This window comes from Callionymus lyra, chromosome 1 (assembly GCF_982586985.1).
Source record: "Callionymus lyra chromosome 1, fCalLyr1.hap1.1, whole genome shotgun sequence".
NCBI lineage: Eukaryota > Metazoa > Chordata > Actinopteri > Syngnathiformes > Callionymidae > Callionymus > Callionymus lyra.
This window is the reverse complement of record NC_141818.1, coordinates 43,111,844-43,127,053: the sequence shown is the minus strand read 5'-3', so window position 1 is coordinate 43,127,053 and position 15,210 is coordinate 43,111,844. Positions and strand designations below refer to the sequence as shown.

General features: G+C 41.2%; 1 protein-coding gene across 1 annotated transcript; it reads left to right on the top strand.

Moving 5' to 3' along the window:
* The first annotated feature begins 7,307 nt into the window (after positions 1–7,307).
* LOC148089603 (uncharacterized) lies at positions 7,308–14,864 on the top strand. The gene is made up of 8 exons (XM_087787062.1): positions 7,308–7,349; positions 7,415–7,735; positions 7,803–7,934; positions 13,036–13,356; positions 13,424–13,564; positions 13,632–13,636; positions 14,149–14,211; positions 14,853–14,864. Exons 1-8 carry the CDS (start codon positions 7,313–7,315, stop codon positions 14,862–14,864), a joined length of 1,032 nt encoding a protein of 343 aa, XP_087643188.1. The 5' UTR covers positions 7,308–7,312.
* The last annotated feature ends 346 nt before the right edge of the window (positions 14,865–15,210 follow it).

The following is a 15,210-nucleotide window of genomic DNA, read 5'->3' as shown; positions in this document are numbered from 1 at the left end:
TACGAAGCCTGACAGTAAAAAAGTGCATTATGCTGAGAAATTATTGCACAGGAATGAACTATTCCCTGAATAGCTGAACCGGAAGAGGAGGAAGTTAAGTATTTTTGAGTTTAAGCAGGTTGTTGTAGAGTCTGACTGCGGTTGGGATGAATGACCTGCAGAAGCATTTCTTTTTGCACGTGGGGTGCAAGAGTCTGTGACTGAAGGAGCTGCTCAAAGAATGGAGCTATTTTACATTAAAATACACATTTTGTAATTTATACATTTTGAAATTCATACATTTATACATTTTGTCTTCTTTTTATTTAGGTATGAAGTGGGCGGGTCGAACATCAGTCTAAGGCACTGATTGGTTAAACAAACTAACAAACTAAAGCAATCGATGTCGATCTCATAACTATCACTTGTTCAGCAACTGACCTAAAGCATCGACGCTGCACGAAGAGTAGAATAATGTTTTCTGAAATCTTAGCAAACAAACTTGATAACTTGTCCATGTTGTTCATGTGCATGAGATTGATTTTGTTTTTAACAACCACGACCCTAATGAATGAATTCCTTGAATCTCACAGTTAACACACAAGCTCATGTGGCTCAGTGGTACAGTACTCAACTCTGGTCCCACAAGTACGGGATTGATTCCAATTCGCTCATTTTCATTTTTTCGGGATTTTTAAAAAAAATTTCTTAACGTGATGCAGATATTTATTTATTTTGAAATAAGCAACAATTAGAGACATTGTTATGAGTAACAATTTGCCAGGGATTTTCTCCCGGACAATCGGAATGTACACAGAGACAAGTGTTAGAATAACAACAAAGTCAGAAACCTTTCAGTACCAGCAAGGAGTGGAGGCGCTTCGTACGGCTCGTCCCAAACTACTGATGTTCTCCGCTTCTTGCTGCCTTTTTATTCGAAAGCTCAGAGCATGATACACTTAAATACGAACAGTTTGTTCATTTGTTGCTGGACATGTGTTGTGTCACTTCAATAGTAGTGGTGCAAGTCACATTCATTTTACCCAAATCTTTATCAGTGGTATCGCTACCTTTGAAACAAGTGAAGTTCTGGTTTCTGTCTATGTCACAGCTAAAGATGGGTCTGCATCGCTCAAACCAAGTTACTGGAAAGAAGGGTTCCCATTTGTTCCATTCAGGCTTGGTGTTACCTTTAGTCATTACTTCTGTCATACAGTTCTGGGGAACATGTTTAAATGGCACAATTCTTAACAGGGGTCTAGGATCCATCCACACAATTCATGATTGATTCATTATTTTTTCCTGTTTCCATAGCTAACTTAACCCAATTCTTGACATTTGTAATAGAGCATTTGATTTAACCAAAGGGCCAGTTTTTCTCTCGTCTTGGTTGTTCTTGCAGGTCATGTGGGCTTGGTATGCTCTTTCTAACCAACCTTTTTACCGTCTGTGATGACCCTTGTGGCAGGTGTTTCCCACCATGCCCATGGTGCTCCAATGACGAAAGTGGTTAGGAACAGGGTGGCGAGTATGGGGTGTAGAAAAAGGTGGAAAAATCATTGTTGCAGTGCCCAGGGTAGTCAGAGGTTACTAGCACTTAAAAACCCTGTCAGAACACTGTTGTTGTCTCAGCTCAGTAGTGTGAAGTCCTGCGTCTTATTGTTACTTGGATGAGTTGTGGTCTGCAGGCTCAGGTCTCGGAGAGTCAAGATATCGAAGTTTGCATCGGGAAAGGTGAATCCACGGGATTTTTCCTTCCACGTTTAGAGCCGTAGGGGTGGTGAGGAGAACACGGAAGGACCCTTCCCAGCAATCACTGTTCCACGCCTTTGTCTTGATGACCTTGATGAAGACCTGGTCACCGATGTGCACTGCCAATCACTTCATTGACAAAATAAGGTAAGGTAAGGTAAGGTAAGGTAAAACTTTATTGATCCCTCAGGAGGTCTCCTTTGGGAAATTGTTTTTTACCAATAGCCAGCAATTTTTCATAAACAATAAAAAATAATACATAAAAAATAAAGTAAGAAGAACATAAAGAGGAAGAACAAGATGACACAATCTAAGTCTAAAGACAAAGACAAAGAACATAGGTCAAGGAAAAAAAACAAAAAAAAACAACAAAGACAAAGATACAAAGACTAACATGGAACAGAACATCCAGATACTTTCACTCCACTCCTGCCCCCGAACTCAGAATTGTACAATTTAATAGCCCGAGGGATGAATGAGTCCCTGAGTCTATTTGTTTTGCACCTGGGTAGGAGCATTCGTGCACTCATTCTGCTTCTCTGCTCACTGATGACAGTCACTTCTGATGATCTGATGAATGAATTATGTGTTTACAAAATGCCTTGGCTACTGTGAGTGCATCTGGTTTAGCCTTTGGAAAGATCTCATCACTTAGAGAAGGCGTCTATAAGTACTAGACAATATTCAACACCTTTCTATTTAGATAACTGAATAAAATGTAGGTTAATGGAAAAGTTGGGTCAGGGAATGAGCCACGTTTTGGTCTCAATTGTCCTTGGAAGTTATTTCTGATGCAGAATACTCCTTACAAAAATGTTGTGAGAAGGAATTAAACCTGTGCGTGTTATAAATCCCATTTATCTGGACTACAATCCCTCCTGTTGAGAGAAGGGTCAACCCATAAATCAAAACTGCAGCACATTTAAACAATGATTTTGGTAACCACGTTTTTTCTTCGGGGCCTATCAATAACTTCTTTACAAGTTTGGCTCCTTTCTTTCTTGGTTCACTGTTCTACCTTGTTTGGTTGAGGTATGTCCCAAATATCTGACTTCCAAAGTGGTTACTTGTTTTCACTTACTTTTTTACCCGTTTTATGCAAATACTCAAGGAGTTGGAGAGTGTTTTTTTGCATTTGTCTTGATTTTCGTTTAATATTGACTTCCTTCCTTTGGAATAAAGTTACTGAGACACGACTGAATGTTTTGACCGAAAATGGTTGGACTTGCAGTGTACTCTTGTGGTAATCTTGTAAAAGTTTTTCTCCTTTGTAAGTAAAAGCAAACAATGCTTGACTTTCTTTTTATAAAGGAATGGACCAAAAAGCATTGCTTAAATCTATGATAGTAAAATACCGTCCTTTTTGGATTTTATCGAGTGGAGAAACGCGTGATTTGGCGCCCTCTGCTGTAATGTAGCATTTACTGCTCGCAAATCTTGTACCAGACGCCAAAATGTAGACAGACTTGCTTTCTTTAATTGAAAAAGAGGAGTATTACAAGGAGATTCTGGATCTGGACCTACGTGATGATTATGATAGTCATGGGCATTTCATCTGGACTCATCGCTTCGTATGGCTCTAATGCTAACCAGGGCCGGGTCTAGGCAGGGGCAAGAGGGGGCCTGGCCCCCTCAAATAAATGTTGTGCCCCCTCAAACCAGGGCCGGGTCTAGGCAGGGGCAAGAGGGGGCCTGGCACAATGCCCCCTCAAGATTTGTGGCTGCCCCCTCATACATGCCTGTCTAGACCCGGCCCTGATGCTAACTCCTTAGCAGTGTCCAATGTGTTCTGACACTCCTCTTGGGTTCCCATAAGGAAAATCCAGACTCCACCATTAGGTGTGGCTCTCTTCTGATTCCACAATTAAGGTATCAGAAATGGTACCTCTTTGTGGGTGATATTTCACCACTCCTAGTGTTCCTACAGTGTATAAGAAGGGCCGAAGTCGCCTCCACCTCCTGGGGAGACTGAGGTCCTTCGGAGTGTGCAGACCACTTTTAAGGACCTTTTATGACTCTGTGGTAGCCTCTGCTATCCACTACGCTGTGGTCTGCTGGGGCGCAGGCAGCACGGACCGGGACAGGAAGAGACTGAACAGGCTGGTCACGAGGGCCGGCTCTGTCCTGGGCCGCTCGCTGGACTCGGTGGAGGAGGTGGGAGAGAGGAGGACACTTTCCAGACTATCCTCCATCAGGGACAACGCTCTTCACCCACTGCACCTGACCGTGGAGGAGCTGGCCAGCTCCTTCAGTGGCTCAGGCACCCCCAGTGTAGGACGGAGCGTTATAGAAGGTCCTTCATCCCAACTGGTGTCAGGATATTTAACTCTCTACTTTAAATATCCTGATGCTAATCCGTAGTGTGTTTTTCTTCTCGTGTGCTTTTTATTTTATTTTCTTCCGTTTTTTATTTCTATTTTATTTTATTTTTATTCTATTTTATTTTGTTAATAGTGTCAAATTTCTAATTTTGTAAATAATTTGTATATTCTTAAGATCGTTTTTATTTTGTATTATCTCTTTTATTATTTCTTTTTTCCTTGCACTTTATTTTTTCAACTGCGCTGTTGTGAAAGTGTGTTTCCCCTCTGGGGATGAATAAAGCTTTTCTATCTAACAGTTAGTCCTAGCTCAAGCATCAAGTCTCTGTCCAAACGATTGTGTGGACATTCAGGAGACATAATAACTTTTGCAGTAATCAAATCAATATCTTGTTATAACTTAACAGTCAGTCTTTCACTGATTGGACTGATTCTTACAATTCCATTTGCAGACATTACTCTTGTGGTTTTTTTCTCCTGCTGTAGTGTAATTGATGTCTCTGATTACTGTTCGTTCCGTTCCAGTATCTACTAAAAATAGCATGTGACGACCATTAATTAGTAGTACAATTTCTGGTTACAGTTTGAAATCTGTTTCATTTGACAGTAAAAAAAAATGTCATGCTTCGTTTCAGTTATTGTTTTAAATTTCTGAAACATAGTAATTTATTTCTTCTGTCTCTTCTGACCTTTACTTTGTCTTTTCTCTATTTACTTTCTCTAGTCATGCTTCTTCCTCATCATCATCCGGTCCTGGCTTTCTTCTGCTTTTTTGTAACATTCACGATCCATATGACCTTTTCAGTTATTGACTGTCATTTTCTTTCTTCTTTCTTTCTTTCTTTCTTTCTTTCTTTCTGCTTCTCCTCTTTTCCTTTTTCTCTGGCCTCTTATCTTCTGCGCATTGTTCAGAGAAAACTTGCTTTTTCCTGTCTCGATTACCTAAGTTTCAGTTCCCTCTTCATTCAAATGCACTTGTAAGTAAGTAAGTAATTGATATTAATAGAGCGCTTTTTTAGACCAGGGTCACAAAGCGCTTAAACAAAAAAAAAAAAAAAATACTACAAAAATATATACTAAAAAGATCAAGATAACACTAAGGGCATCCTGCTTCTTCTTTTCTCTGATTAATTTGTTAGCGTGAATTGTTTAATCATGAATTCTTCTAATGACACTGTTGGCAAGTTCACATAGTTTTTTCTGATCCAATGTTTAACTGGCTCTTTTAAACCACTTAAAATGGCTGCTTTTAACTGTTGGTTGAAGGCACCGTTCACGTCATTATTTTCAGGGATCCCACTGTTGTCTTTAAAGACTTTGTACATTCTACTGCAGAATTGTACGACAGTTTCACCTTCTTTCTGGGTAGGTTTTGTTCAAAATATGATGGCTCGTCCGAAACCACTTACGTTCTCCGCTCCTTGCTGCCTTTTTATTTCATAGCTCAGATCATGACACACTTAAATATAAACAGCTTGTTCTTTTTGTTGCTTGCCAGAAACGGTTTTCTGTATGAGTCAGTGGAAGTGGTTATAACCGCTTGCATGGGAGACAAGCTTTGTGTGAGCTGCAGTAGTCATGATTATATATTTATTGTGATAAGACTTTAAAAGCAACATCAATTCTTTAACACTAAACGCCAACACAACCACAGAATTCAGTGGGAGGCACCGCCCCACCTTACTTAAGGTGCCAAGAAAACAATTAACTACCATGATGCCATTCTGCTCCACAAGTGACCGCTGATTGGTCGCTACAGTACTGTAATTAAATTATACTTCAATGTTGATACATTAAAAGTGACCTTGAGCTGTCATTGGTTGACTGGGCGGCAAAGCATGTTGTTGAGAGGGATGGCAGCTCAAAAGCAATGTTTGGTTTTCAAGTTAAAATAAATATTGTTAAATGAAAGTGAAAAATTACATGGTAACTACTTTGCAGATTTCATTTAAAGGTGGTTTTTTTTCCAGAACATCACCCCCGCGATAAACGAGGGAACAAATGGAGTTTTTCTTTTTTTAAATAATAGATGAATCATGAAGGGAAACTGAAAGAAAATACAAGCAACCATTGAATACAAACAGAAATTGTAGTAAAATAAAAGTAAATAGTAAAATATTAAAAGGGCACCCAACTCTCCCGACTTATTTACATGTTGTAAATGTTGAAGTCGGTCATTCTTCTTGATGTTGCTCCATTTTGGAGTTATTACTTGATAAAGTTCTCCCACGTCTGAAATCTCGCAGAAAGAGAATATCATTTGCGAGCCTATTCTGACGTCAGAATAGGGGATAATCCGCCTCCAAAAAGCTCTGATCTGTACCATGTGTTATGGTTGTGCCGCCTCGGCTGCTAACAGTTAGCCGCTAACACAAGAGGCTGGTCAGACTCTCATGCAGGATGGATGACAAAGCCTGTGTTCTGTGTTGCAAGAATGCTCGTCTCTTCTCAGACTCAACCAAAGAAGATGGATTAATGCACCTATGGGATGATTTTTGTTTTCAAACGACACTTTGAGGACTGATGTTTAATCAAAAAGACTGGATTCACCACCGCATGTGAAACAATGTCTTTTCCGAGACTCTACATCAAAATAACACCGAAAGTAAGTGCAATGTAGTCATGTCGGCAAAGTTTGGCCTAGAATTCATATTTAATAACAACAACAATATTTACTAAGCGTTTAACACGACCTGCATGTTCAGCGTGACACAAATCCTCTTTATTTAAACATAGTGAGACTTGTTTCTGCTCTTCTTTGATTTTGTTGAAGCAGCAAACCTTATTTTAATTATTACTTTGTGTATACGCCAGCAAAGTGCTTTATACGATGGAGTTTTACAGGTGAGTTTGAGATTTCCTGTGGTATAGTTACTTCCACCTTTGACCCCTGAACAATGAGAGCAGAGTGGGTTGGGTTGTTTGGAAGAAGTTTCGTCTGAGCCAAAACAGACGTTTTAAGTGGTTAGGCGCATTTTCCAATGTAAATATATTTTTAAAATGACAGTTTTACGCAAAAAGAAACATACTGATGATTATAATAGAGGTCGTAGAACAATTTAAGAGACACTTAAATCAACACATTAGTTGTCCTTTAATAGCATGTCAACCATCTTCTTCTTCTAAGTGAAGTTTTTATAAGTTCAGCCTCTTTCATAAACGAAACTGTGCGGAAGCCATGAATTTGACTGTGGTTTCAACCACATTCATTACCCTCTACGTTCTTCCTGTTGTGTAGTTAGTGTCGTCAGATCTTCGAGATGAACAGGATAACTGTCTTCTATTGTGTGCTCTGTGGTAAATGTTTATCTAATCCTTTTAAAAGTACACTTTTAAAAATGTATCTTTTCTGGTTTTGGCAGCTTCATGGATGAAATGTTTTTGCATCACTGTCGTTGGAAGAGAGAGAGAGAGTATATCCATCAACTGCTCTCACAGGAATGCTAAAGGTAACAGCAAATACATCTGCAGGAAGTCGTGCGAAGGAAAAGACATACTGGGAACAGTAAAAGCCAACAGTTACAACTGGTCGAGAGATGGAAGAATTTACTTGTGGGAATCATCTGGATTTTTGAAAGCGACTATCAAGAATCTCCGGCTGTCGGACGCTGGGAAGTACTGGTGCGGAGTGGAAAGGCCTGTTTTGGATACATACAGGGAGTTGAATCTGGTCGTAGAAGAAGGTACAAGTACGCATCACTCATGAGGCGGATCTGGGATCAGATGATTAATCAAGTGTTGCCTCTCTAGCAGCTCTTCAGGCCACTGTTGCTCCCACAACAACAACCGTTCTTCTACCTGTAGCTTCGACCACCTGGACTCATGACGACACCACCAACACCACCAACACCACCGAGGTGATGGTACCGACAGAACCAGCAGGTAAAAACTCTTGTGACTCAAAAGAAGTTTTGTGCTCGACTCCGATTGTGTTTCTGTTTCCGCTCAGGGACCGTGATACATGTCGCGTCAAGGGTCGTTGCAGTCGTGGTCTTGGTGCTGCTGCTTGTGTTTATCATACATTTTTAAAATATAAGTGAAACTGTGTTTTCAGACTTTTCTAATTAAACATGTAAAGATTTTTCATTTTTATAAACTGGTGTTATTTTGTTAATTTTAGTTGTTATCATTAAACAATCTCAACTCAACTGAACTTTATTTATAAAGCGTTTTAAAAACAACAACAGTCGTTACAAAGTGCTGTACAGTGACAAAAGAAAGCATAGTTAAAACACACAGAGGTAAAAACAATATCAAATAAAACAAATAAAAAGCACTTTAAACAGCTCAGAGTCTCATGCTGTGTTAAAAGCCAGGGAATAAAAGTGTGTTTTAAGACGAGATTTAAAAATGGACAGTGAGGAGGACTCACTAACACTCATGAGGAGGTTGTTCCAGAGTTGGGGCGCAGCAACAGAGAAAGCTCTGTCCCCTCTGAGCTTTCTCTTGGACCTCTGCACTGCCAGGAGCAGTCGATCAGCCGACCTGAGGCAGCGTGCAGGAGCATGATGGTGGAGCAGCTCCGAGAGGTATGACGGGGCGAGGCCATTTAAAGATTTAAAAACAAATAAAATAATCTTAAAATGAACTCTAAAGTGCACAGGCAGCCAGTGGAGGGAGGCCAGGATGGGAGTAATGTGGAACCTCTTGCGTGTCCCAGTTAATAGCCGAGCCGTCGCATTTTGCACCAGCTGGAGACGTGCAAGGGACGACTGGCCGACTCCAAAATAAAGTGCATTACAGTAATCCAGCCGGGTTGTGACAAAGGCATGGATTACTGTCTCAAAGTGCTCTCGTGCTAAAAAGTGCTTTACCTTTGCCAGCCGCCTCAGGTGAAAAAAGCTGGACTTCACAACTGCTCCTACCTGCTTGTCCAATTTAAAATCACTGTCCATCTTAAAAACCCAAGTTAGAAACAATAGGCTTCATAAAATGGGCCAAGGGGCCGTGGTCAGCCGATAGGGGGTTAACAGAGCCATGGGGCCCAAAAACCATGACTTCGGTTTTCTTCTCATTAAAATGTAAAAAGTTGAGGGCCATCCAGTCTTTAATGTCCTCAAGACACAGCAAGAGGGGTTGGAGCGAGAACGCCTGACCCTTCTTAAGAGGCACATATATTTGTGTGTCATCGGCATAGAAATGAAATGCGATTGATTCCATGCTTTCGCAGGATGGAACCTAAGGGTAAAATGTAAAGGGAAAATTGCAGGGGCCCTAAAACTGACCCCTGAGGGACCCATGTGACAGTGGAGTGGAACAGGACTTGGCAGAACCTATGCTCACACTCATGGTTCTGTCGGTGAGATAAGACCTGAACCACTCCAATGCACTACAACAAACACCCACTGTGTCCCGGAGGCGTGCAATTAAAATATTGTGGTCCACTGTGTCAAAAGCAGCCGTTAGGTCCAACAATACAAGGATGACATGTTCCCCAGCGTCATTTGCCATAAAGATATCATTATAAACCCTTAATAATGCAGATTCAGTGCTGTGCTGCGTTTTAAAACCTGATTGGAAGACTTCCATTATGTCATTGTTCTTTAAAAACTTCTCTAGCTTTTTCTAGCACTTTAGCTAAGAAGGGAAGCTTTGAAATGGGCCTGAAATTTGCCAGTTCAGTTATATCTAGACCAGTTTTCTTCAGCAGTGGTTGGATGACAGCATGCTTTAACCTCTGCGGGACAACACTGGAACACAAACTGCTATTATTATGGCCAACACCGACTGACCTAAATTCAGCAAAATTGTCTTAAAAAAGTGAGGAGGTACAGCATCATCCAGGAACCGGAAGGCTTGCTGTGGCCAACCAGGTCATTTAAAACCTCTATAGTCACAGGTTGAAAAATGTCAGACTAGGAGAAGGGACAGAGGGGTCAGAGTCAGGTGGCGAGATAAAGGTCAAGTTCTTGCTCTTTTGTTTGATGTTTCTGTCAAGTATCAATCATTTTGTTCCGTCTGTCTGTGTTGTAACTTTTTTCAATTATTCTCTCTTTTGTTCTCTTCCGTTAGATTAGATTAGATTAGAAATTTCACACGTGCAGCAGAACAAAAACATTTTACAAGGACAAAAGACAGAACACCAAAGATAACAGACATGAACGAAAGCAAGAACAACATCAGCCACACACATCACTGAAACACAGCCCAGTAACACCATAATCAAAGTGGTACGAAGCCTGACAGTAAAAAAGTGCATTATGCTGAGAAATTATTGCACAGGAATGGACTATTCCCTGAATAGCTGAACCGGAAGAGGAGGAAGTTAAGTATTTTTGAGTTTAAGCAGGTTGTTGTAGAGTCTGACTGCGGTTGGGATGAATGACCTGCGGAAGCGTTTCTTTTTGCACGTGGGGTGCAAGAGTCTGTGACTGAAGGAGCTGCTCAAAGAATGGAGCTATTTTACGTTTAAATACACATTTTGTAATTTATACTGTACATTTTGACATTTATTTATACATTTATACAATTTGTCTTCTATTTATTTAGGTATTTATACATTTTGACATTTTCTTGTCCGTATGTAAATTAAGTGGGCGGGTCGAACATCAGTCTAAGGCACTGATTGGTTAAACAGGCGAAACAAACTAAAGCAATCGATGTCGATCTCATAACTATCACTTGTTCAGCAACTGGCCTAAAGCATCGATGCTGCACGAAGAGAGGAAGAATGTTTTCTGAAATCTTAGCAAACAAACTTGATAAGTTGTGTCCTGGACAATCGGAATGTACACAGAGACAAGTGCTAGAATAACAATATAGTCAGAAACCTTTCAGTACCAGCAAGGAGTGGAGGCGCTTCTTACGGTTCGTCCCAAACTACTGATGTTCTCCGCTTCTTGCTGCATTTTTATTCGAAAGCTCAGACCATGATACACTTAAATACGAACAGTTTGCTAATTTGTTGCTGGACATGTGTTGTGTAACTTCAATAGTAAGGTAAGGTAAGGTAGAACTTTATTGATCCCTCAGGAGGTCTCCTTCGCGAAAATGTTTTTATCCAATAGCCACAACAAATACAGCAATTTTTAATAAAAAAAAAAATCAAAATAAAATAAGAACAAGAACAAAGAGAAATAAAGAGAAAGAACAAGATGATACAATCTAAGTCTAAAGATAAAGATAAAGAACATAGATTGAAGAAAAATAAAAAAGACAAAGACTAACATTGAACAGAACATCCAGTTACTTTCATTCCACTCCTGCCCCCAAACTCAGAATTGTACAATTTAATAGCCTGAGGAATGAATGAGTCCTTGAGTCTATTTGTTTTGCACCTGGGTAGGATCATTCGTGCTGCATCTGCTTCTCTGCTGATGACAGTGGTCAGAGGATGATGTCATCATCCATGATGGACAGTAGTTTGTTCAATGATCTCCTCTCAGCAACTGTCACCAGTGAGTCCAGCTTCATGCCAACCACAGAACCAGCCCTTCTGATCAACCTGTCCAACCTGTTGACACTCCTCTTGGACACATTTCCACCCCAACACACCACAACATAAAACAGGACACTGGCCACCACAGACTGGTAGAACATGCAGAGGAGCTTCTTGCAGATGTTAGAAGATCGACGCCTCCTCAGAAAGTACAGTCTACTCTGAATTTCTTATACACATGGTCTGTGTTGCAGGACCAGTTTACTGTCCAGCCACACACCGAGGTACCTATAGTTATCAACTATCTCCACCTCGTCGCCTCTGATGGACACTGGACGTGGCTTTGTCCTGGACCTCCCGAAGTCCAAGACCAGCTCCTTGGTCTTTGGGTGGTGTTCAGCTGCAAGTGGTTCCTCTCACTCCAGTCCACAAAGTCACGTATTAGACTCCTATACTCGTCTTCTCTGTTGTCCCTGATGCAACCAACAATGGCAGTGTCGTCAGCATACTTCTGGACAAGACTCAGCTCTGAGTTGTAGCAGAAGTCTGCAGTGTAGATGGTGAAGAGGAGAGGGGCCAGTATCCAGGAGACCAGACCAGGATCCACATGCATCTGTGTCAATTTGCCCTGCAGCAGAGTGGGCTGGATGGTGTTGAAGGCACTAGAAAAGTTCAGGAACAGGATCCTCACTGAACCAATTCCTTTATCCAGGTGGGAGTAGGTCCGATGCAGGAGGTGAAGGATGGCATCTTCCACACCAACTGCTGGCCGGTATGCAAACTGCAGGGGGTCTTGCGCATGCTGGACTTGTGGCCTGAGATGTTTGAGGACCAGCCGCTCCAGTGTCTTCATCAGCTGCGAAGTCAGTGCCACCGGTCTGTAATCGTTCAGTTCACTCGGTCGGATCTTTTTCGGGACTGGAACGATACAGGAAGTCTTCCACACAGTTGATACTTTCCCCAGCCGTAGACTGAGGTTGAAGACATGCTGGAGTGGCTCAGCTAGTTCAGCAGCGTAAATTCTATTTAAATTCTACGTCAATGTTGCGGCAAAGCATGATGTTGAGGGTGATGGCAGCTCAAAAGTAATGTTAGTAGCTCAAATTAAAATACATATTTTTAAATGACACAAGTAAAAAATTACATGATTACTATTTCGCAGATTTATTTTTAAAGGTGGGTTTTTTTCCAACAACATCATCCCGTGTGAAACGATGGAACAAATGGAGTTTCTCTCTTTTAAAATAATGGATAAATCATGAAGGGAAACTGAAAATACAAGAAACCATGGAACACAAACAGAAATTGTAGTAAAATAAAAGTAAAAAGTAAAATATTAAATAGCATGTCAACCATCTTCTTCTTCTAAGTGAAGTTTTTATAAGTTCAGCCTCTTTCATAAACAACACTGTGCGGAAGCCATGACTTTGACTGTGGTTTCAATTACATTCATTACCCTCGTGGTTATTCATGTTGTGTAGTTAGTGTCGTCAGATCTTCAAGATGAACAGGATAACTGTCTTCTATTGTCTGCTCTGTGGTAAATGTTTATCTCATCTTTTTAAAAGTACACTTTTAAAAATGTATCTTTTCTGGTTTTGGCAGCTTCATGGATGAAATGTTTTTGCATCACTGTCGTTGGAAGAGAGAGAGAGAGTATATCCATCAACTGCTCTCACAGCTATGCTAAAGGTAACAGCAAATACATCTGCAGGAAGTCGTGCACAGGAAAAGACATACTGGGAACAGTAAAAGCCAACAGATCCAACTGGTCGAGAGATAGAAGAATTTACTTGAGGGAATCATCTGGATTTTTGAAAGTGACTTTCTTGAATCTCCGGCTGTCGGATGCTGGGACGTACTTGTGCGGAGTGGAAAGGACTGGTTTTGATACATACATATATGTGAATCTGGTCGTAGAAGAAGGTACAAGTACGCATCACTCATGAGGCGGATCTGGGATCAGATGATTAATCAAGTGTTGCCTCTCTAGCAGCTCTTCAGACCACTGTTGCTCCCACAACAACAACCGTTCTTCTACCTGTAGCTTCGACCACCTGGACTCATGACGACACCACCAACACCACCAACACCACCAACACCACCGAGGTGATGGTACCGACAGAACCAGCCGGTAAAAACTCTTGTGACTCAAAAGAAGTTTTGTGCTCGACTCCGATTGTGTTTCTGTTTCCGCTCAGGGACCGTGATACATGTCGCGTCAGGGGTCGTTGCAGTCGTGGTCTTGGTGCTGCTGCTTGTGTTTATCATAGATTTTTAAAATATAAGTGAAACTGTGTTTTCAGACTTTTCTAATTAAACATGTAAAGATTTTTCATTTTTATAAACTGGTGTTATTTTGTTAATTTTAGTTGTTATCATTAAACAATCTCAACTCAACTCAACTTTATTTATAAAGCGCTTTAAAAACAACAACAGTCGTTACAAAGTGCTGTACAGTGACAAAAGAAAACATAGTTAAAACACACAAAGGTAAAAACAATATCAAATAAAACAAATAAAAAGCACTTTAAACAGCTCAGAGTCTCATGCTGTGTTAAAAGCCAGGGAATAAAAGTGTGTTTTAAGACGAGATTTAAAAATGGACAGTGAGGAGGACTCACTAACACTCATGAGGAGGTTGTTCCAGAGTTGGGGCGCAGCAACAGAGAAAGCTCTGTCCCCTCTGAGCTTTCTCTTGGACCTCGGCACTGCCAGGAGCAGTCGATCAGCCGACCTGAGGCAGCGTGCAGGAGCATGATGGTGGAGCAGCTCCGAGAGGTATGACGGGGCGAGGCCATTTAAAGATTTAAAAACAAATAAAAGAATCTTAAAATGAACTCTAAAGTGCACAGGCAGCCAGTGGAGGGAGGCCAGGATGGGAGTAATGTGGTCCCTCTTGCGTGTCCCAGTTAATAGCCGAGCCGTCGCATTTTGCACCAGCTGGAGACGTGAAAGGGACGACTGGCCGACTCCAAAATAAAGTGCATTACAGTAATCCAGCCATGTTGTGACAAAGGCATGGATTACTGTCTCAAAGTGCTCTCGTGCTAAAAAGTGCTTTACCTTTGCCAGCCGCCTCAGGTGAAAAAAGCTGGACTTCACAACTCCTCCTACCTGCTTGTCCAATTTAAAATCACTGTCCATCTTAAAAACCCAAGTTAGAAACAATAGGCTTCATAAAATGGGCCAAGGGGCCGTGGTCAGCCGATAGGGGGTTAACAGAGCCATGGGGCCCAAAAACCATGACTTCGGTTTTCTTCTCATTAAAATGTAAAAAGTTGAGGGCCATCCAGTCTTTAATGTCCTCAAGACACAGCAAGAGGGGTTGGAGCGAGAACGCCTGACCCTTCTTAAGAGGCACATATATTTGTGTGTCATCGGCATAGAAATGAAATGCGATTGATTCCATGCTTTCGCAGGATGGAACCTAAGGGTAAAATGTAAAGGGAAAATTGCAGGGGCCCTAAAACTGACCCCTGAGGGACCCATGTGACAGTGGAGTGGAACAGGACTTGGCAGAACCTATGCTCACACTCATGGTTCTGTCGGTGAGATAAGACCTGAACCACTCCAATGCACTACAACAAACACCCACTGTGTCCCGGAGGCGTGCAATTAAAATATTGTGGTCCACTGTGTCAAAAGCAGCCGTTAGGTCCAACAATACAAGGATGACATGTTCCCCAGCGCCATTTGCCATAAAGATATCATTATAAACCCTTAATAATGCAGATTCAGTGCTGTGCTGCGTTTTAAAACCTGATTGGAAGACTTCCA